The sequence below is a fragment of the Plectropomus leopardus genome, chromosome 4 (assembly GCF_008729295.1).
Source record: "Plectropomus leopardus isolate mb chromosome 4, YSFRI_Pleo_2.0, whole genome shotgun sequence".
In the NCBI taxonomy this organism is placed as follows: Eukaryota; Metazoa; Chordata; class Actinopteri; order Perciformes; family Serranidae; genus Plectropomus; species Plectropomus leopardus.
This window is the reverse complement of record NC_056466.1, coordinates 5360496-5382405: the sequence shown is the minus strand read 5'-3', so window position 1 is coordinate 5382405 and position 21910 is coordinate 5360496. Positions and strand designations below refer to the sequence as shown.

Genomic DNA, 21910 nt, shown 5'->3' with positions numbered 1-21910 from the left:
TGTTTTTCAAAGAACTGACTGAAAGTATTTTTTTTATCAAAGTTGCACTCATAGTCTTTTTTAAAGATTTTTTAATGGCTTTTTGCTTTTATTTGATAGGACAGTTTACGTGTGGAAGTGGGAGATGGAGAGACATGCAGCAGGTTGGAATTGAACCTACGGCTGCTGTGACAAGGACACAGCCTCAGCACAAGTGGTGCCTCCTGTACCAGGTGAGCTACTGGGCACCCTGCCCTCATACGTATTTACAAAGTTATGGATTCAAGCATAACCACACTGTCATTTCAAATAGATTTTATTATTCAGCATGATGTATGGAACAAGACAGTACATTAACATGTGAAAAAGTGAACAAGCTTGTTATAAAAAGTATAAATATAATACAATCCTCAGAATCTTAAGGACACTTAATACATTTTGTCATATGACATAAATAAACTATAGGGTCTCTCTTACAATGTATTGTCTAAACCAGTAAGACAAAAACAGTAAATGCCTCTTCTCTTTGAAAAGTTCATAGGGTTCTTTCTTTGAATCGAGAGGAAAGGTTAATGTGGACTATTTACAGTCTGTCATGTCAGCACCATAACAACAATAATGATTTTTTTTTATTCTTCTCTGCATTTGGCCTGAGTTGTGTGGTGGAGGCAGAGACACAATCACACTGAGATTTATCATCATTGTTTTGAAGAGGCATTCTCTTCATTCATGGTGGTTTTCACTACCGGCGTCAGGTTAAATCTGACCAGCGAGGTCTCTATTGACTTTTTTATGTGTTTACTTTGACAGAAATAAACAACAGCCACAACATAGTTGGACGATTGCTAATGTGTTGGCTCACTGCAATGTTTTCCTCTTTCTCCCTGACATATAAAAACTCCAAATTGGCTGCTCAGATTTTGGAGGCAGTGAAAACCTCACTTCCCCAGCATGCGCCAGGGTAAACCTTTTGAAGGTTAGTGTGTCAAGAGTATTTCCTGCCCCAGTTTCTGGGACAAGAAGACAAAATAGACTTATATCAGTTTACAGTTACAAAATTGCCTCTTTCTTGGTATACAAGGCTATAAAAAAGTGAGTAAACATCAATGTTAAGCCTGAGACAACATCAAAAATATGTCATGTGCTTTATAACACTTATAAAAACTACAAAAATAAGATAGCTCCCATTCAAAAAAGAGAATGAAAATCCGTAAGATTTGTGGTACTCTTAGCCTGTAGCTCCTGGCTTAATCCTTTCATGGAATAAACTGACTCAGCTACTCTATGTACAATATTTATAACGTTGAGACTCTATACAATCCGCTGTAGCTTTCTTTTGAATGTTCATCATCTGAGGTTTACAATGTCTTTAGGACAGCATGTCTGTGTGTTTCAAAAACCAACAAATAGAGGCAGCGTCAGCAGCTGCTCTTGAGATTCATGGACAACGCCCGCATAGAGAGGCATTCTGAGCTGCCACAAAGCTTGAAATGGTCCAATTTATTGTGTGCTGGAAAGCGACACAAATAAGATGCCGCATCTGTAGCTCTGAAGTTCGAAGCCCCAGTGAAGGTTTAGACCAGCCCAGCTTCCCGGCACATTCGGTAAAACTGTCCACGCTGTGCGATGAGGTTGGCTGGAGAGTCCATCTCAGAAATGAGACCTCTGTCCATGACGATCACTCTGTAAAGCAGCAAAAAATGAGAAAGAGGAGTTTTAAATCCACTGTTTTCATTACATCTGATACAACACATATTTATCTTCACTAGGATGCAGCACTGGTGTGTTTTAATGCCCAAGGTCTTTCTAGGCAGGTTACCCATGTACACGTGCTCTAAGTTTGTATCTGTGCAAAAAAACTACATTTTTAGGCCACTTTTATAAAGAATGACACTACTAAAAATGAAAAGAATGAAAAAAAATCTGCGTTCATGTAACATTGTGAGAATGATCCTCGCGTACCTGGATCTGCAAAAACAACCTAAAACGCTGTAGTATGCATGCCACACCAGTAGTTGGTTGTGTAACTTTGTAATTACACAACATAGAAGAACACCACGCATAAATTGCGGCCCTGACGTCACTGTTCTCACAGGATCTGCACGTGCTGGTGACAGAACGGGTTGCGTTTTCAAAAGATTGCACTCCCAGTTTCAAAAGTCCTTGCCACTAACTGTTCTTGCTACAGTTCATAACAGTTTTGGAGTATCTTCATGCCTTTTTGTCTGTATGCATGGTGTATAATCCATGTAAATTTAACTTTTCTTTTAATGAGTGGGGCAGTAGTTTTTACTCTTTAGCATAATATTGTTTTCTATTTTATTGTACGTACGAAAATGACATGCACAAAAAGAATTTGGCCTATGTTCATTTTTGTCTGATTAAACAAAAGTTTAAAAAAAAATGTTTACGAGTGCAATATAGCTTGTCAGTTTTTGCATCGGTTAACTGTAGGTAGTTGTTTGATAAAAAAGCTGAAAATAACTTAAAATACTTGAATTTGTATGCATTGTTTTTTCTCTAAAATTTAAAAAAATAATAACAGCTATGCATTACAGATTCCCAGTGTTTTTGTTTTGGCTGACCATCATTAAAAAAAATAAAAAGGTTTTCAGCTTCGCTCCACTAAAATGCCAAAATATCAATCACGCAGTGGATTGCAGTTTACCTTGTGTAGTCCATAATAGTGTTGAGGCGGTGAGCAACAGTCAGGACGGTGCAGTCTTCAAACTGTGTGCGGATTGTTGACTGGATGAGCGTGTCTGTCTCCAGGTCCACAGCAGCTGTTGCCTCGTCCAAAACAAGGATCTTGGTTTTCCTCAGCAGGGCCCGGGCCAGGCAAACTAACTGCCTCTGACCAAGACTGCACAGACAAAAGAGAGGGACAGAGTTGCACGTCACATTCAGACATCCCCATGATAACATATCGGTGACCAACTAAGCAAACAATAGACAGTGGTTTGTGTGTTGTATATCTGTTTACCTGAGGTTTTCTCCACCCTCTGAGCATTCATGGTTGAGTTTGTCGGGTAGGTTGGAGATAAAGGTTTTGAGGTGAGCGAGCTCCAGTGACCTCCACACCTCCTCATCGGTGTACGTGTCGAAGGGGTCGAGATTCATGCGGAGGGAGCCTGAGAACAGCACAGGGTCCTGGGAGAGAACAAAGCAGATGTTAGTCATCACTGGTATCAGGATTATTACAGTGAAGACTGGCTTATTTCACTTTAATTATCGATTGCAGCTATTATAAACAGTTTAAACAATGAAAGACAGGGCTCAGTTTATAATATTACTTTCGTCCCACCTGAGGGATGATAGTAATGCGTGATCTTAAATCATGGAGTCCGATGTCGGCGATGTCGACTCCGTCGATAAAGATCTTTCCTTTTGCTGCCTCTAAGATCCTGAAGATTCCCAAGGCAAGGGAGGACTTCCCTGCTCCTGTCCGACCCACAATTCCAACCTAGAAAAGATGTTTTTATTTAGAATTTATGTGTGACTCTATTTCAGTTCAATGTAAGTAATCCTTGTAAAGAGTATTTTTCATACAAGATGACTCACCCTCTCTCTTTCATGAATATTCAAGGTAATGCCCTTCAGAGCCAACTCAAGACCTTTACGGTACTGCAGCCCGTAGTCCTGGAACTCGATGGTACCTCTCTGGGGCCAAGCCTGGGGCAGAGAGCTTCCCTCTATACTCCAACTCGCCTGAATGAGACAATAAGAAAATGTGAGTACAAAACAAAGATGCCCTCTTGTTGTTTGGTGTTGGATTAGGTGTCCTGAGCAGTGATATGTTTGCACGAGCGGGATGGGAACACTGACCTCTTTAGCGGTTTCGGCATACTCATTGACTCGCTCCACAGAAACAATGTTGTTTTCCACATCAGTCCAGGATCTCACGATCCAACTCAGGATGCCAGTCACCTGCAATGTCCAACACAATGAGGATTATTTTAGTTTATTTGCACATACATGTATACATGTAAAAAAAGACTGCAATGATTTTAAAAAGTTTGAACATTGTGCAGGAGAGCTTAGAAGCCAAAGGTGGCTTATGAAGATACATCCCCTATTAATTAACAATAATTATACTTTATTTCATAATTAATCATTTCAAGACAAAGCAATAATACAAAATTAATAGAAATGTAAACAAAGTAAATTATAAATAAATTAAGGTAATAAATGAAACTTAGATCTCCAAGTAGGACTGTGATACAGGGTGCTAATCCTAATACTTTACTACCACTCTTTGCACAGTAGGTCACCACTTATATATTGTGTATATCACTAACTTGTATGTTGTTAATTTTATTTTTTATGAATTTACCAAGACTTCCTATTGTGCTTTGTATTTCTGCTTTTAAGTAGCCCATACAGTATGTTGTTGTATGTGTGTTTTTTATGGGATGTGCTATGGTGAAGGCTCATTTTTATGTGCATCTTTATGGCATGTGTTTTGGTGAAACCAAAGGCAAATTTTAACATTGTGGACAATAAAGTTTACATATTGGTATTCGTAAATACAAGTTGAGATGCATTACACACAAAGCCACGAAGTTTTATGAATCTTTAAATCGTTAGAGTACTTTTAAGATGTTTTTTGAATAGTGTAGATGTTGTAGAGGTTTAAATCACTTTCTATCCTGACTAAAAATGCATTTGCTGATGGAGCAGAGCAGTGTATTTATATTCCACTTTTTCCAGTTTAACCTCTAATTGCCACATGCAGCCTGCGACTGGAGGGAAGTCCCGCAGTGCTGCGTGGTGTGTGAAATTCTTTGATGTTAATAAGTCGGGTATTGGATCATCTCCAGAACAGCAAGGAAACACTCAATTTAGGCAGTTTTTCCCCTTTATTTAACTACATTGATCTTCTCTTAATGAGTGCACCTGACCAGTGTCTGGAGAGGTTGGACACTGTATGCTGTTGTGCTTTATGTTTTATTACTGGCTGTGAAAATCACGTACACTTTATACTCTATTCTGCAGCTACATGGCCATTTTTGTATGTCCACAGACTTAAGGATTGGTTGGTTTTCATATACGGGGTTCCCACACAAGTTCATGTACAAAATTTAAAAACTTTTCCATGACTTTGTAAAGACCTGTAATGACATTTTTTTCTTCCTTGACCTACTTGCCGGACGCTTTTCAAACATACCAGATTAAAACTCCATATAATCACAATTTCAGCTAGCTGGCATACATGAAGGGAGAGACGGGACGAGAGGGGAATATTACGCAATGGTAAACAAAAAGTCCCCCTTTAACGCATATTGGTGTACATTTATCTATAGTGACTGAAAATAAACTAGCTGCTATGTTGCAGGGTATTCATGGGAGATTACTGTAACAATTTCATTACACACAACAAAATTCAATGACTTTTGCAAAACTTACAGTGATTTTCAATAAATTTGATGACTTTTCCAGGCATAGAAAATGTGATGGTGAAATTCCATTAATAATTTGGGTTTCCATGACCATAATAACCCTGATTATGACAATTTTTTTTTGTATTGCATTTTAACTGGATGTTGTATTTGCTCCTTTGTGGTGTGTGACAGTTGTGTTTGTGTTTATTGTTGTAAAAGTGTTTATGCTGACCTGCTGGCGAGGTCACTCAGAGCTACTGTGTGAGAATGTGTGTTTGTGGTCTCTTACCTGAAGGGAGTGTGACACAGCCAAACCAACTATGCCTGGGCTCAGGGTTCCTTTTCCCCACACAGAGAGAATGGCAGCAGCGAGAACCACACCATTACCAATAAACTCCAGATTGACTGCCAGCCACCTGCGGATAAAAAATGGATTTAGCTGTGGGAAGGCAAGAACCAAAATGTGTCCCCATTACGAAAGCCAGAAGTCATTTTGTGTAACCATGTAACACAAAGCAATCGCAGCAAATACTGGTGCTATGAATCACTGCCATCCTTCTTGAACTGCAACCGAGCAAAAAAATGTATAAATGAAATGAAAGCACATCATAATCATAGCACATCATCTCACCGGGTAGCCACAAATCGGGGGAAGTAGGATGTCTGATTGAAGTCGACCCTCTCATTAGCCTGCTGAATGAACCTGGATTGCTCGCCAAAGGCCCGTATGACGCTGGCGCCCTGCACCGTCTCGTTGAAGTGGGTGTAGATGGGCGAGCGGCTCACAGCTTCCAGCCTCCGCAGCTGACAGGATGTGGCAACGTAGAAGCTCTGTAGCCCACAGTGGAAAAGAAAAACGCCGGCTTTAATGAGTGAAACCAAGAGGGAGCGCTGAGGGCTTTCCCATAATTCATAGTGAATGTGTGTTACATCTATGTCAGCACGTGGGGGAACAAAACACAAGTGAATGGCAAAATCAGCAGGGTTGGTTTTGGAGCACGGAGCTTTCCAATAACACTCTGAAATGGAACCCAGACATACAAATGCCAAAGAAAAATAAAGATCAAAGTCATTCGTGGTGAGCTGAAATGTTGGTGGGAAAATGTACCTGGACGAAGGCGTAAAGGAAAGCGAGAGGCAGGAGGATCACGGCTGCGAAGGGCGTCGCCATCAGCACAATGATGCAGACCTCCATGAGTTTGAAGACATAGCTCAACATCATCTTCAAGCCATCTGGAACCATGCAGTCAATGGCGTCAATTTCTTTGGCGAAGCGGTTGAGCAGGTTGCCGCTGGGCGTGCACTCGAAGAAAGACATGGGAGAGCGCAGCACGTTGATGAGCAGGTCCATGTGCAAGTGGCGGGAGGCAATGATGCCGCAGATGGAGATGGCGACAGTTGTACCGAAGATGGCGATACCTGAGGAGGAGTGAAAGATGTTTGATGAAATCCGGTGAACTTTAAAGGTTGTTTTAACCATTTTTTATCACCTGGTTTATTTATTTTTTTTTTTGAGAGGAATAGATCTCTGCGAATAATGTGGCTCCCAGTAAAAAGTTCCTGACCAATGAACACTGAAGGAAGTCTAAATGGGAGAAGTTTCAGCTGGTTTCACTTTACAGTCCTCACCACTAGATGCCATGAAATCCCCCACTAAATCTTACACACTCCTCTTTAACAAAAACACTGTCAACTGTTTATTTGTAGAGTTTGAGCCATGAGCTTAATAAACTGACCTTGTACAAAGCCCAGTGCCCCGAACACAGTCAGTTTGAGGTCTGCATCGATCTGGGTGCCGTTAACAACGGGGTCGTCAGCCCACATGCTGAGCCAATAGTTGTAGGCCAGTGAGGCGCCTTGCTGAAAAGCGTACAGGAATACGATGGGAATGATAATGGCCAAGCCGATGGTCTTGAAGTACTTCTTGTACATCGACAACCTCACCTGTTGTAGAACAAGAAAAAAAAGGTACCAGTCAATCTCCGCTGGTTTGCCTTTATATCGACAATTTTATGTTTTATGTTCTTGCAAAGCTGCAAAAACTGATTTTAGGCTACTGATGCCCAATTTGACACCACTGGTGGCGAGCTCAAAAGCCATGTTTCAGACTTACCCTTCCTGTACGAGCCTTGTCAGCCTCAGTTAGCTTGCCCAAGTCCTCAGGTACCTGTTCCTGGTCGGTTTCAGATACAGGCTCCATGTTCTGCAGGTTGGTATTCGTGGTGTCACCCCTGGAGGAGGTCAGAGGTCAGTTTCGTAAAGATGCTTGGGATGCCAAACATCTTTATGACAAAAAAGGTTTGTTTACATACCCAATGAGCTGCTCCTGTGACAAGTCTCTGGAGAATGGCATGAAATCAACCATGCTGAGACGAGCATTGGACCTCCTTGAACCAGCTACGAGAAAAGGACAGTTTTTAATTGTGATGAGTGCTTGCTTGAAGTCAAGCTGTCCTCATGCACTGTGTAATGTAATGTAATGTAATCAGGAAAGCTGTAGTCACATGACCAATGTGGTAATGGGAGTTAAACAATACAGGACTTTCCCCCAGAAGACTGGTGTTTGTGTCCCGTGTGAAAACTAGTGAATTTAAGTTATTTTAACATTCGTCTTCACCATGTTTCCTTTCCTAACTCAAACTGCAAAGCTTAACTTGCCTAACTTACCCAACCTACGTAACTTGAAACATGAAATACATAATGTGACAACCCCATCGTAGCAGATTATGAGACAATGGCCTCCTGGGCACAGATATGCAAAAGGCCCAAACTCCTCTTCTACACAAGAGCAAGACACACAGACTTTGAGGTAATTTTAGATCAGTTTTGGTTATTTGTGTCATTTCGTGTCTCTCTTTGCCTGCTTTTCCAGTTTTTGTTGTTATCTTGTCTCTTTGCGGTTCCTTGGCATCTCTAAGTAGCCTTTTGTGTCTTTTTGTGGTGCTTTTGAGTCTTTTTCTGCTTGAGTGACATTTTGCAAGTGAAAGGCAAGGGGCTTCCCTACATTTTGGGCCTGTGTCCAGTAGGCCTGTTCAGTAACACATCCATTAATGCCATTCGTGGGATGTTAGATATCATACAAACCCTTGTATGAGGATATGTTGCAGTGTTTCTCACCTCTTTGAATGGCGCTCTCTTTTCGCTCTGTGCTGGCGAAAGTGTGAATGAACTCGGCGAAGGCGCCATGGCGGCTAAGGAGCTCCTGGTAAGAGCCGCTCTCTGTGATTTCTCCGTCTCCCAGGACGAGGATGAGGTCAGCTTGTGGCAGGAAGCTCATCCCATGGGTCACTAGGATGCGGGTCTGTAAAGCAAGCCACAAAAGTCAGAAAAATAGCATGTAAGCACAATCCAACACTGAATTGAGGCTTTCGTGAAAACTAAAGTGTCAGCAAAGTGGTGGTTTCCACATTATGACAACAATGGCGCCGGCCACGTGCTCGGTGTAGGTATTGTAAAACCATGTTTTGACATTTTGCTACTGAATTGGTTTTGTTAAATACATTACCTTGTCTCTGAGGACTCCTTTTGGTCCAATGACTTTGTCAAAGATGTGTTGTCCTACGTGTGCATCAACAGCAGACAGAGGATCATCCATGAGATAAACATCAGCCTTTCTGTAGACAGCCCTGGCCAGGCTCACCCTCTGCTTCTGCCCACCTGAGAGGTTCAATCCCTGCATGGACACAATTACTCAAAAGTTTAGATAAAACTTACAGAATTTGATTACAGATTCTCACAGATTAACCCTTTGAAACCTGGAGTGACATCACTTTTCTTGTGCTGCTTTCAGATGCCTTTTACAAGTCTCTAAACCTTTGAATCTGGAGCATATTTGTTCGATTCTTTCAAAAACATGGGAAAAAGGCAACGAGCACTTGATAAGAATGTTGCACAAATTGCAAGAAAGTAGTAGATTTTTAAAAATATAAAAAAATAATTAAAAAGCTAGGGAAAAAACAAAAAATCTAGGGAAACTACAACTGTATTGTAATTATCATAATAACATTTTAAATGATGTTATAGAAAATGTATAGAATTTTAATCACTTTTTTCAGGTCATTCTGGGGTTTTTTGTTTTTACTTTCTTTTCCCTTTTTTGCAGATTTTCGGGTAATTTTAAAAAAAAATTCTTGTCATTTTTTGTGTCAATTATTCTTAAGTTGGTTTTTGCCGTCCTTCCATGTTTGTGAAAACAATTTGACCAACTTATTGAGGTTTCAAAGGATTCATTTAATTCCCATTTCTCCGTTGCTACATGTACCTTCTCTCCGATTTCTGTAGCATCTCCCGCAGGTAGGATGTCCAGATCGGGCAGCAGCGCACAGGCGTCCAGCACTCGGTGGTACCATGTCTTGAGCTTCTCACGGCCAAATATGATGTTGTCTTGAACTGTGGCGTTCTGGATCCAGGCCTGCTGAGGCACATACGCCACAGAGCCCTGTGGAGACAGATGTTAAAAGAAAGACTGTCAATATTTATTAAATTAAAACCCACAACTAGGAATAGAGCTTGCACGTGGAGCATGATCTCAGTACCTTAACAGTGACTCGGCCGCTTCTTTTCTCTGTTTCACCGAGCATAGCGGACAACAAAGAGGACTTTCCACTACCCACATGTCCGACCACAGCAACCAGGGAACCTCGTGGCACACGGATACTGATCCTGTCAACAAAGAAAGTCATTCTACTGTAAGTCTCTCTTTGTTTTTACTGTAGATTTAGTCATTTGTTTTATTCTCTTTTTTTTAAACAACTCATACCTTTTGAGACATGGCGGGCCCTCTGCAGACCAGCTGAAAGTGCCGTTTTCTATTACCACATCTTCCCCATCTAAACAAGAAAAAAGGCATAAAACACTGAATACAGGACATGTTCTTCCAACCTGAGCCACAAACAAACTTTCAAAACAAAATTCCCCCTTGAAGTTACTCGTCAGAGTGCAGCCTGGGCGTAATTACAAGTGAATTTGCTTAATCATACAAATTACAGAGCTGTTGCTTTTTCACAAGCTCTCTTAGGAAGTGTTGACAGAGTACAGACAGAGGAGGACTGCAGTATTTTTTAAAAATTTCTCCATGATTCATATGTCTGAATTCATGCTGTGATTTATGTTCAACCACTAAATGGGAACATCCTATAATTACGCTGTCTACCAGTCAGCCTGGGACCCAGGAAGTGACAGTGCACATGATCCATACAAGACTGTGGTGCTCCACAGATATAAACAACAAAATCTTGTGGGCTGCTCATATTGATTATGGCAGCCTGTGATTTCAGGCAATATGGGGAACAAATTGTGAAAATTGGTTAAATTAAACAGGCGCAGGATGGTAGCTTGTTCATTTCATGTCAAAGTTTGAACATGGGTGGGGTTCTTACCAGAACTCAATGGAGCCTTTGAGACATTGTCCACTTTGAGCTCCTCTGAGCACAGGTACTTTCCCAGACGTCTCAGTGAAACCATGGCCTGCAACAGAGTCAGCGGTTAGACCTACATCCACCATATGGCAGAGTTATTATAGTTCTGTATTTTCTCGTTATTTTTCGTTTTTAATTTTTCATTCAGTTTCGTTTCAGTTACTTTCCAGAGTTGGTTTCCTAGTTTCACTTGAGTTTTTACTGAATAAAGTCTTTAAGTTTTAGTTTATTTTTTATTAGTTTCAGTATTTCAGGGTCCCTGTTTTTCCTTATAATGTCTTAAAAAGCAATTAATTTATTAATGAAAAAAGGCCTTAATTGGTATTAAAATGTCATAAATTATGCTTTCAACAATCTTAAAAATGCCAAGAAGAGGAAAGTAGTATTTTATTGGTACAAGGCAATGCATACAAGGCTAGGTGAATTTTATGCAAAATATTTTTCATTTAATTTCTCTGCACATGGCATCTAGTGGTGAGGTTGTAGACTGCAACCAACGGAGACTTTTGCCGTTTGCCAAATGTGTTTGCCATCAGTGGTGGCTGATGTGAAAATGGGAGTGGACCTATCTAGAACTAGTGTTTGGTTTGTCTGTTCTGTTTGTCTGTAGAAACATGATGGACTTGATTGACAAGCACATACTTCATATATAGGTGTGAATGGCTAGTCTAAGGTGACAAAAACACAACAATTCTTATTTTCTGGCGTTTTTAAACTAATGAACCTGGACCTTTAAATATATCACCTAATGTGGGACCATGGAAGTACCCCATCAGGCACCACAGATAGACAAAACATCTCCAAACATCACAAGTTTATATTAAAATGTCACCTACCTGCATAGTAGTGCTTATAGCGAATGGAAGTTGGCTGAGTGGGGTCTTCAGGATGTTGATCAGCGCCATTGAGACAAAAACTTTCTGTGCATCCAGGACGTTCCTGTCGTCGAGTGTCACGTAGACACCAAACATGGCAAAGGCAATCTTGGGAGAAAAAAAGATGCTTAATGTTACCTGTACAGGCAAAAACTTGTGAGATGGATAATCTTCAGAATCACAGTTCAAAGGATAAGGCTGGTATTATTTTAAATTTCTATAATTGTCAATATATCCCAAGAAAGAGTAAAATCAACAGCAATGCATCAGTCTGTCTCGCAGAAGTCTTTGACTTCCCCGCCCTGTCTGAGGCACTCAGCAGAAAGCGCTCCTGAACATATGAAACTTTAACAGGTTGCAAATCTATCATTTTCTTGCTTTGTTTCATTGTTTTTGCCACGCTAGCAGCACAGCTCTTTAATTAGTTTTTTTTCTATTATGATGTTAATTGACCTTGTACAAAGCTAAGCCCATGAAACACAGTGAGTTTGAGGTCTGTAAGTAGCCTTCTTATTAGCAGCTATTTCAGTTTGGGGCTCTTACCAAGAAAGATGATGAGTTGAAGGATGCGATGGAGATGGAATAAAGGATTTGAGACTTCTTCAAGGCTTTGAGCTCCTTTTCTCTGTGGCCCAAAACCTGCTCCAGGAAGGCCTTTTCCCAGGCGTAAAACTTTAAGATCTTTATTCCATTCAGGATCTCATTCATCAGTCTGATGCGTCCGTCCATGAACTTCATTTGAATCTCCTGTTGACCGACAATGTAGTTTTACTTTAAAAAAAAAAAACAAAAACTGTGGCACAGTGGAAAGACAATTACCAGACCAAAGCAAATACATGCATTTGTGAACATGGGTTTGTCTGCCCTCATTACAGCTGTAGTTTTCCTGAACATCATAGAGCTTGTTTAATTCGGCAAGAATTTATTGCTTGTTACATTTTGGTGATTTTTACAACACGGAAACAACAAAGGGGCCAGGAATGCGGTCACTGCGTTCAAGACTAAGTTCGATTAAATTGGCATCCAAATTTACAGAACCGTCTGTTGTTTTTCCAAAGAAATGAAAAATGATGTCCTCCTACTGCCCACCCTTTCCTTTCATTGTTTTTCAAACACGTTATATGGGGCAGACATCAAAAGGACAAGAGAGAATGTACCATCCAGGCCAAACACCCACGCGGCTCTTCAGCCACTATCTAAACCAGCTGTGGCATCCCTGACCTAACATGCCAGATGTCAGGGCTACTGGAGCGAAAAGTGTGAAGGATTCCAGTAACTGCTCTTTACCTGCAGCTTGCTTCTTTTCTTCGCTATGAATCCGTTGAGTGGAAAAATGAGAATGACAGTGGCGATTCCCGCCAGAGCCGATGGGCCGAGGTGCTGCATGAAAACAAAGAATGAAATTGTGTCAACGGCATTTCAGTTAAAATGCACAAATGAGCGCCATTGTGAAAACTCTTCGACATACCTGCCAGAGGAAGAAGAGACACAGAGCAATTTCGATAGGAGCCAGCCAGACAGCGTTGAAGTACACCACAAAGTCCATGAGCTTCTGAGTGTCTGCCGAAACCAGATTCACAATCTCGCCCACAGTGCAAGTCCTCCTGGCAGCACTGTTTATCACCAAAGACTGGACAACAAAAGAGACAAACACATTTTAGTCCTCAGTTGTCCGATATAAATTTAATCCCTCGTAAAGATTTCAGATGATCATTCATCTTAGGTAAAAGCTCTTCATCATATGCTGTTTTTCCTGTCTGAAAAGAGAGACCGCTTTTGTTTTCGCTATTTAAAACTTAAATTATGTAGAGGTCAGTGGCTACATGTCCGTGTATTTACCTACCTTCCTGTAAACCAAGCCCATAACAGCGGTCTTGACCCTCATTCCCACTGTGAAGCAAGTGTACATGTACTGATGGTTGAAGAGGGACTGGAGACAGGACAGCAGGAACATTAAAGTGGCGTAGAAGTAGCCTTTCCACAGCGGAGCATCTTCGTCTCTCATGAAATCCAGAAGAAGACTGCGCAGGAAGAGAGTTAGAAGATTAATCTGCATGTTCAGCAGTTGACACACAATTTTTAGTGCACTTATGTAAAGGCATGGCATCTCGTGGTGAGGATTGCAAATTGCAAGTAGCTGAAACTTCTCCGGGTTAGAATTCCTTCTGTGTTCAGGGGGTGACATGCAACAAAGGGATGCGGGTCAAAAAGTTAGAGGAAGTTAGAGGCCGTCCCACCATTTTGATACTTTTGCGAGGCAATATCGAATCGATACATAGACGCCAAGTATTAATTTTTTATCACATAAATTATTAATATTACAAAACACTATAAAACTCTTGGTAGCCTACTAGAATTAGAAAATAATTGATACAATTTTCTGCAAAAAAATGATTTAAGTGGATGAACAGACTTATTGCAATACACTGTCGCAATACTCACTATATCGCAGCACATTTAATATTGCAGTACCATTGTATTGTGACTTAAATATTGTGATAATATCATATTGTGGAACCTCTGGTGATTCCCACCCCTACTATCTGGAACCACTGTGTTTGGTTTGTCTGTTCGTGGCTACTGCAGAAACATGGCGGTGCAACATCACTGTGGGTGAGACTGACGTATAGATATAAACGACGCATTCTGAGGTAATGAAGACACAATGATTCTTATTTTCTTCTTCTTCTTACACAGACGATAATACACTTGAGAAAACGTACTTATTGTATTTTGTTCCATTTCTGCCAATATATCCCCATAATTCCTACACACTGGACCTACAGGTCATGACCATACTGTATGAAAACCCTATTTCTATGTATGAATTTCCCTGGAAAGCAATGAATGAACAGCTTTTTACCCTGTCAACATGCTTTTTTTTTACTGTGTTTTTCATTCAGTGTGGTATTATGGGACTTTCATTGTGCTCCCTAAACCAGTGGCCATGAGCGCTGCTGCGGCGGCTGGCTGGCTGGTCCGCACAAAGTAGTTCGGGTTGCACAACAGTGCTCAGCTTGTGGCCGGGCTGCCCTCACACTTGGCCAGCGGCTCCCTTATTGTGGCCCGACAGCATTTCTGCCATTTAGAGCCTCCTCTCGCTCTCCGCCTGTCCTCCTTACTGGAGCACAGAGGTTCTGTGGTCTCGTCTACTTTTCCTGCTCACAGCTCCATGACCGTAATTAACACTTCCACTGATTCTGAGCTGTGCATCAACAACAACATTCCAGTCTGGCTAGTGGGACTGTGTGGCGGGTGGCGGGTCGGCCATGACCTGTTTTCACTGTTGCCAGCTTCTGTTGTTGTTTAGTTGTCTGAGTCACAAATCATTGAAACAAGACAATGAAGGTGATATTTGAGGTAATAACCGAGGAGTTGTTGACACAGTAACATATATCTTAAGTGTTTTTATTTTGCCTTTATTTGCTAAACCCATGTTTCTCTAAATGATCATACCAGGAAAATCTAATCTCTTTCACTTAAATCTCTAAGCGGAATTGGAGAGTTCATCCCCCCAAAACCACAATAAAACCTATTTTTACTTTGGCCTGGACTGCAGTTCATCCAGGTAATTTCAGTCTAAGCTGAGGTTTGGAAATATTGGCTGCAGCTTTTCTTAATACAGTGCATTCAATGCCATTTGGTTTGTGGGACTCCGAGCACTGAAAAAGTTATATTTGAAAAACTCAACAACAACATCTCTTTCCAAATAAAGTCACTTGTGATTGCAACTTTCTTATGAGCGGTTTTATTGAGAACTTTTTTTTTATCAAAGCACAACTGCAAGATTTCTATCTTGATGCAAAACATACTATACACAAGATTTTTTGTGGATTATTTTGTTATTTTGGCCGCTGTCTGCACCGCAAACCAAACACCGCTGCGCTTCATGGTGCTGGGTCGAGGTACAGCTAATATCTCCAAACACTGACAAATTACACCACAGCTATTTATTGCCAGATTGCGCTCATGGTGAGAGCAGATTTAGGTTTTTGGTGCACTCTTCCTGTAAGTCTTACCTGAGCACCTGTGGGATGGCGAACATGAAGGCATCGTGGAATATTATACACAGGGTACCGGTCAGAAAGTATGGGCCGAACTTGCGTGCCAGCGTCCTGAGCAGGAAGAAGCCGGAGCTCTGCTCCTTCTGCAGCTTCCTGAGGAGTTGAGCTTGGTCTGGCAATCTGCTCCCCAGCGCCACGCCCGACGCTAAGGCCTTCTCCTGCCTGCCAGAGGGAGAGAGCGCACGCAGTTACAGACAACACATCTGTGTCAGAGATGCCCCAACATGATGCTGGCGCCTTTTAAGTCTTTAATGTAAAACAGATTGTGAAAAAATAATCCCTGTTGATCTTCAGACTGTCACTGATGGACTCAAGAATTCGCCAGCAGTAAAAAGTATTATTCACTGACATAATTATTGGACTTAACGAGGGATCTTCAAAGCGCTGGATCATGTTAACAAGCTATGGCACAGGGCTCTTTTCTTCACATTATGGTACTGTCCTCAAGGGACTCTTTTGGAGCTATTTTTGGCCCCAAATGCCTCTGGTGATGAGATGTCCCGAATTTCGATTTACCGCAATCATGGCTAAGTCATGCTCTGCTCGGGTCATTAATTCAACCGACGTTTGACCACACTGCAGTAAAATGGGGCTGATTCTTTGGCTGTCAAGCTGTGACAATAGCAGGACACTATATGGTGAATCACACGCCAGAGTCAAAGTAGCAAGCCCTATGAGCCGGAGGAAAACGAAAACGTGCATATCCTGCACGTGTCTTTTCTCTGTGAGGTTTAGTCCTGTGCTGCGTGTTTGTTCATGGTACAACTAAAAGCTGATAAAGAGAAGATAAGGCCGTCAATCACAGGGCTCAGTTAAAACAGCAGATTTGATCTAAATAAGTCAATTTGCTTTCCACGAAGAGCACTACATATTGAAAACATGATGTGTCCTTCTTTTAGTGTCTTCTGTGACTCTAGATGGAGAGATTTAAATAACTCAGGATATGTCACTAAGATTATATTTTCATCAGGATTATCTTGGCTATTGGTTACATTATGAGAAATGTTGTGATTTTTGGAAATCAGGTTTGTGATGAAATAGCTGCAAAACTATCAACAATCCCATCAGCCTGAGCTGTACATCGTGTTTTGTGCTTATTAGCAAATTTTATGATAATAGGCTAAACTAAACATGTTAGCACTGTGAGACTCTTAGTCTTGTTTAAAAAAACAGTTCACCCCAGAATCAAAAATACATATTTTCCCTCTTACCTTACCTTTCCACTATTTATCAGTCTAGATTATTTTACTGTGAGTTGCAGAGTGAATGCTGGTCATAGACATGTCTGCCTTCTTTCTAATATAATGAAACTAGATGGCACTCGGCTTGTGGTGCTCAAAGCGCCCTTAAATACATTTTAGAAAATCTTCATGATCCTGTTATGATAATCCGCAGACCTCGTTGTTAACAGCTTCATGTAGGAACTATTTTCTTTCTATGGAAGTACTCCTGCCAACCGTATCACAACACAGGGGGAACCGTGACTCAACTCATTGACAAGAGGCTTGTGACAGCTCGAGATGTAAACATTAATGGTGTCTTTCTCAGCTGAGCTGTAACATTAGCTAGCTCAGTGGTGGAAGTAAGCAGTACATGCACACTTCTGTCTACACTGTGATATGGTTGGTGGGTGTAGTTTGGTAGAAAGAATATAGTTCCTACATGTAACTGATCATATCAAGATCTGTGGATTATCTTGAGTAACTGGATCATGATTTCTGGAGAGAGACATTGCTGTTGATTTCTTTCAGATCTGTTTTCCTGGCGCTTTGAGAGCCACAAGCCGAGTGCCATCTAGTTCCATTATATTGGAGAGAAGACAGACATCTCTACGGCCGATATCTCCAACACTCAGCAACTCGTACCAAAACAATTTAGACTTTTAAATAGCACTACACGTGAGAGTCTCCCAACAAGTTCACTAAACCCCTGGGGTTCCCCTATAAACTGCAAAACATCAATTATCAGGCGTTCTCACTTTTGAAGTTTGGCACATTCGTCCACCCAGTCCTCCTCCAGCTCAGAGATGATCTTCCGTGACCTGTCTTCCTCCCTCAGTGTCCACAGGTCCTCTGCTGCCAGCGGTGTACGATATCCTTTCACAACAAGCCTGAGGAGGGAGCGAGGAGATGATTCATTGACGTAATCGTCAACAAAACACACATATTATTGTAAACAAGTACAAACTGTTGCTGGAGTGAGTCAGCCGAAGCTAAAAAATTAAGGGGTTTTGAAGAACCATCTTACCCAGTGAACCACCAGAAGAGGATCTTTGACAGGAAAGAGGCATCTTTCACTGGGCAGGGATTCTGCAACAGATTAGAGACCAGACTCACTGTTGTTTTCGCAGTAAATCTCTCACCACTTAAAGGATTTCGGGGACACACGCAGCTCGACAGTCGGTTGAATGGCGCACTTAAAGGAGTGTGTTTAATGATGCTAATGTGTGTACAGTCAGGTGGTCCATTGTGGGGAGCAGAGGCCGTGAACTCCCACAGGACAGAATAAATAGAGTTCAGTGTTAGCTCATGGTGACGTTTTGAGGTCAGACAGAGCGGAAATGTGTCATCACAAGCTGCCCGACAAGTGCAGCACACACGCAGACGCACAGAGAGGTTTGTCCTCTCACGCATGCTTTATGGCATCTCTCCACCCTGACACCCCCTCACCAGGGTGTTTGCTCTCTTCATTACCGGCGCTCTAACTCTTAGTCCCCTCACTTCCTCTTTTCCTGTGAGTAACTCTAGCCAGAGCGGGAGAGGAGGAGGTGGAGGAAGACAAGGAGGACACACCAAGGAACGACCAATGGGTGTGTCCACCACGCCAGACTGCGGCTTCTGCACCCTCAGCCTCCTCACTGCCGGCCAAGAGTTTCTTAGGGACTTTTCCAGCTATTTTGATTGTTTATCGCTGGGTAAATATGACGTCACACGTCTGTTTGATTGATTGGAAGCTCATTTTCATTCACCTGTCAGCTCTTCTGAGTCAGTTTGAGCTCGACAAAGTTTCGTCATGTTTGAGTAAGATCTGTATTAAGTAATGCCTGCGCTGCTGTGCGGCCACGGACTCTTAAGCAGCGGTTGTGATGTTATCCAACACTGATGAGTCGCACTGACGGTATGCAGGAGAACAACGACAAACACACATTCACACTCCCCTCATAGGAAGCGATGGAGTGAGAGTGGAAGGAGCGAGGGAGGTGAATCACATCATTTCCTCCAAAAGGGGAGAAATGTCTTGACAGCAAAAGTTGAAAACCACAAGATAGCTGCTCAGGCGTTTTCTTTCCTGGGTGTTTTTTTTTTGACGGAAGTGGGATACATTCTCCTCTGCCTACCTTTTCCAAGACGGTTTTTCCCTCTGGAGGCTGGTCCGCAAAACAGCACAGGATGAGCTGGGCCAGTTGGATTGTGAAGTAGGAGAAGAAGGCGATGTATCGCACGATATCGGAGGCAATGCCCTGTGGAAAAAGAGAGCACAGAACTCTGAAGCCTGGAGTGACATCACTTTTCTTGTGCTGTATTCAGACGCCTTTCAGAGGTATTTTAATCTTTGAACTCTGAGCAAAGTGATTATTGATTTCTTTTAAAAACATGGGGAAAAAGACAATAAGCAACTTGGCAAGAGATGTCCTGCAAATTACCAGAAATATATATAAAAAAAAAAAATTTTAATTTCTTTTTCTGTGCTGATTTACAGATAATTTTTTGACTTTTTACTGATTTATTGCTAATTTCAGGATCAGTTGCTTATTGTCTTCTTCCAATGTTTTTGAAAGAAATCAAAAATTTGCTCAGGTCTCAAAGGGTTAAGGCTGCTGAAAAGCACCAGTCTCTTAGCCAGAGTTTATTTGTTTAAGCTATTCCAGACACGTTTCGCAAGTCGGGCTTTTATTTTAAACCAGCCACGCAATTAATTGGCTTTGTGGCCGAGTGAATCCCACAGAAAAATAACATTGTTTTTAAATAAGGACACAAGGTTTTCAACATGATCAAACTGTGTTTTGGTTGTTTCATCTCTTTCAACAACATTTTTACAAATCACATAACATCCTGTGATATACAGCGTCATTTATCTCCGCTGTGGCTTTGTGTGCAGTTTTACAACAACATGGAAATTCATTAGTTTTCCCATGCCTACACATTGTATAGCAGCGGATATGGTTTATATACCAACATCACAGACACCATAAAGAGTATTTTAAGACCTGTAGGCTAAATCGGAGTGAAAACCAGAAGTCTTTAATGGTGTTCTTTATATAAATGAAGCGATAGTTAAAACTGCCTCTCAGTCACGCTAACAGCCCGTATCTGTAAATAGGGAGATTGTGGTTTTACAAACCAGCACTCTTGCATTCAGTCAAGGCAGCAGCTGTGATATTAACCACTGGACGACTTTTGTGAAATGTAGGACTTACGTGTTATTCTTAACATACAGAAATTGTGGGTTTGGAAGAGCCATTGTTTACTACTGGGTCAAGGCCCCTGCCACAGCCAGTGTATTGTGTAACAGAACGGGTATGCATGAAAGTCAGAGCCACGGTAAACAGTAAAACGACTTTCTCTGAAAAGTGTGGTGCTGTGCCCAGAAAGTAGATACGAAAGGGCCAAATGGATCCAACCACACAGTGAAAAACAGGGTCAGGATGGTCGGAGAGTGGGTGGTGAAAATGTAGGTCAAGCGACTAAGAATGGCTAAGGGTCCGCAAACATGAACTCAATCAACTCGAGCCATCAACACTGCAATGTGAATTATACACTTTCTATATAAATATTTAGAAAATGTGTCAGTGCAATATGTAAATGTGAGGCGACACAGCAGACCAAGAAAAACTGCTGAGCTGTGCTGCTACACTGTTGTTCTTAGATAAAAATAGACAACTTTTCTCAGACAAAAAAGGTATTGTCCTGCAATATTACAAGTTTCAGTAACTAGGTTGTAGTAAAATATTCAAAGTGTAACATTAACACGTGGAAAAACACCTGTCAAATGTGCTAGAGCCAGCAGCTGGTTGGCTTAGCTTAGCACAGAGACTGGAAACGGGGAAACATCTAGCCTGGATCTGTCCAAAGGTAACAATCTTCCTACCAGCAGCTCTGGGTCACTAATTAACCAACACATTATATCTTGTTTGTTTATTTCATACAAGAAAACATAGCTTATTGACGTATTTATGCCTCTGGCCAAAAAATAAAAGTATATACCCATGTAAAAAACCACAGGTTTTGTTTACACCCTTTATTTTTGTATATTCTTTGGTCGGATTAAACGAACAAGATATATAATATTATTTAGTGAGTTTTAGAGGTGCTATGAAGGCTACCTGTTTCCCTGTTTCTGGCCTTTGTGCTAAATCAAACTAATTAGATTAGCTGGTTTTGAAAATGCTAATGTGTGCATGAAGCCATATATGCTCTTCTTCCACGGTTTAAAATTACAGTCATCGTTGCTTCTGCATCATTAGGCCTTTAGAGCAGGCACAATAGTGACTCTGTTGGCTGAGCCGTCTACCTCCGGTTTAGTGCTCTGCTAACTTGAATGGGGATAAAATGGTTTAATCTTGCGGCTCTTAGAGATTTTCCAAATGTTATCAGATGTTTCCTAACAGTCTTATAAGGGAAGCGAATCATTTTATGGTGGTTGTGATACTCAAAAAAATGTATCCACTGATTAACAGACGACTCTCTCCCCATGTAAGTCAATGGAAAAGGGTCTTTTTGGGCCCAACTGCATCACGTGATGGACCTAGGAGATGCAGTTCCACTGTTTGGCCACTACAGAAATTGGCTTCAACTCTTGGCGCACTTCTTCATACATGGAATAGTAATCGTGGAGCATTTGGGGTCAGTGCTGCCACTTTGAAAGAGTCAGTATACGTAGCTAGCTGTCAGTCTCTGGGAGTGAAGTAAAAAGCCTTTGCTCCATCTTATGAACTTTGTTGTTTTAGTAGTTGTTTTTACAGAGGGGTGCAGGAATTACTTCCAAAACCCAGAAATGAATTAGCATTTTTGCACTTATGGTTCCCCTGTCTCAACGTTAATGGGTTTTTGTATGGAACAGATTCCTGATATAGGCTAAGATTTTTATGATTTGTTCTACAGGATACAATACGTCAGTAAAAACCCCACTAGGGAATTTTGAAGCTTTTCTGTTTTGTAAAAAAGGCGTTTGCTAAAAAATGGCTAAATGGGACT

The 21910-nt window shown here is 41.4% G+C and overlaps 1 protein-coding gene and 1 long non-coding RNA gene across 3 annotated transcripts in view; one reads left to right on the top strand and one right to left on the bottom strand.

Moving 5' to 3' along the window:
* Positions 1-287: 287 nt before the first annotated feature.
* abcc6a (ATP-binding cassette, sub-family C (CFTR/MRP), member 6a) overlaps positions 288-21910 on the bottom strand; it is a 36847-nt gene continuing 15224 nt past the window's right edge. For both annotated transcript variants that reach the window (XM_042484448.1, XM_042484449.1), the window contains 27 exons: positions 19054-19176; positions 17964-18025; positions 17695-17826; positions 15672-15878; positions 13496-13673; positions 13121-13282; positions 12940-13032; positions 12196-12399; positions 11614-11760; positions 10739-10826; positions 10120-10189; positions 9896-10022; positions 9622-9798; positions 8866-9033; positions 8478-8661; positions 7673-7757; positions 7474-7591; positions 7097-7304; positions 6469-6779; positions 5992-6191; positions 5650-5776; positions 3805-3906; positions 3541-3687; positions 3284-3442; positions 2963-3129; positions 2648-2842; positions 288-1662 (listed from right to left, as the gene is read on the bottom strand). In XM_042484448.1, coding sequence (XP_042340382.1) covers positions 1554-1662; positions 2648-2842; positions 2963-3129; positions 3284-3442; positions 3541-3687; positions 3805-3906; positions 5650-5776; positions 5992-6191; positions 6469-6779; positions 7097-7304; positions 7474-7591; positions 7673-7757; positions 8478-8661; positions 8866-9033; positions 9622-9798; positions 9896-10022; positions 10120-10189; positions 10739-10826; positions 11614-11760; positions 12196-12399; positions 12940-13032; positions 13121-13282; positions 13496-13673; positions 15672-15878; positions 17695-17826; positions 17964-18025; positions 19054-19176 — 4050 coding nt within the window. In that variant the 3' untranslated portion in view covers positions 288-1553. The remainder of the gene's footprint in view (positions 1663-2647; positions 2843-2962; positions 3130-3283; positions 3443-3540; positions 3688-3804; positions 3907-5649; positions 5777-5991; positions 6192-6468; positions 6780-7096; positions 7305-7473; positions 7592-7672; positions 7758-8477; positions 8662-8865; positions 9034-9621; positions 9799-9895; positions 10023-10119; positions 10190-10738; positions 10827-11613; positions 11761-12195; positions 12400-12939; positions 13033-13120; positions 13283-13495; positions 13674-15671; positions 15879-17694; positions 17827-17963; positions 18026-19053; positions 19177-21910) is intronic.
* The window catches only part of LOC121941622, a 38249-nt gene continuing 19965 nt past the window's right edge, over positions 3627-21910 (top strand). Inside the window, exons 1-2 of the long non-coding RNA XR_006105762.1 lie at positions 3627-3709; positions 9943-10048. This is a non-coding gene — a long non-coding RNA (uncharacterized LOC121941622). The remainder of the gene's footprint in view (positions 3710-9942; positions 10049-21910) is intronic.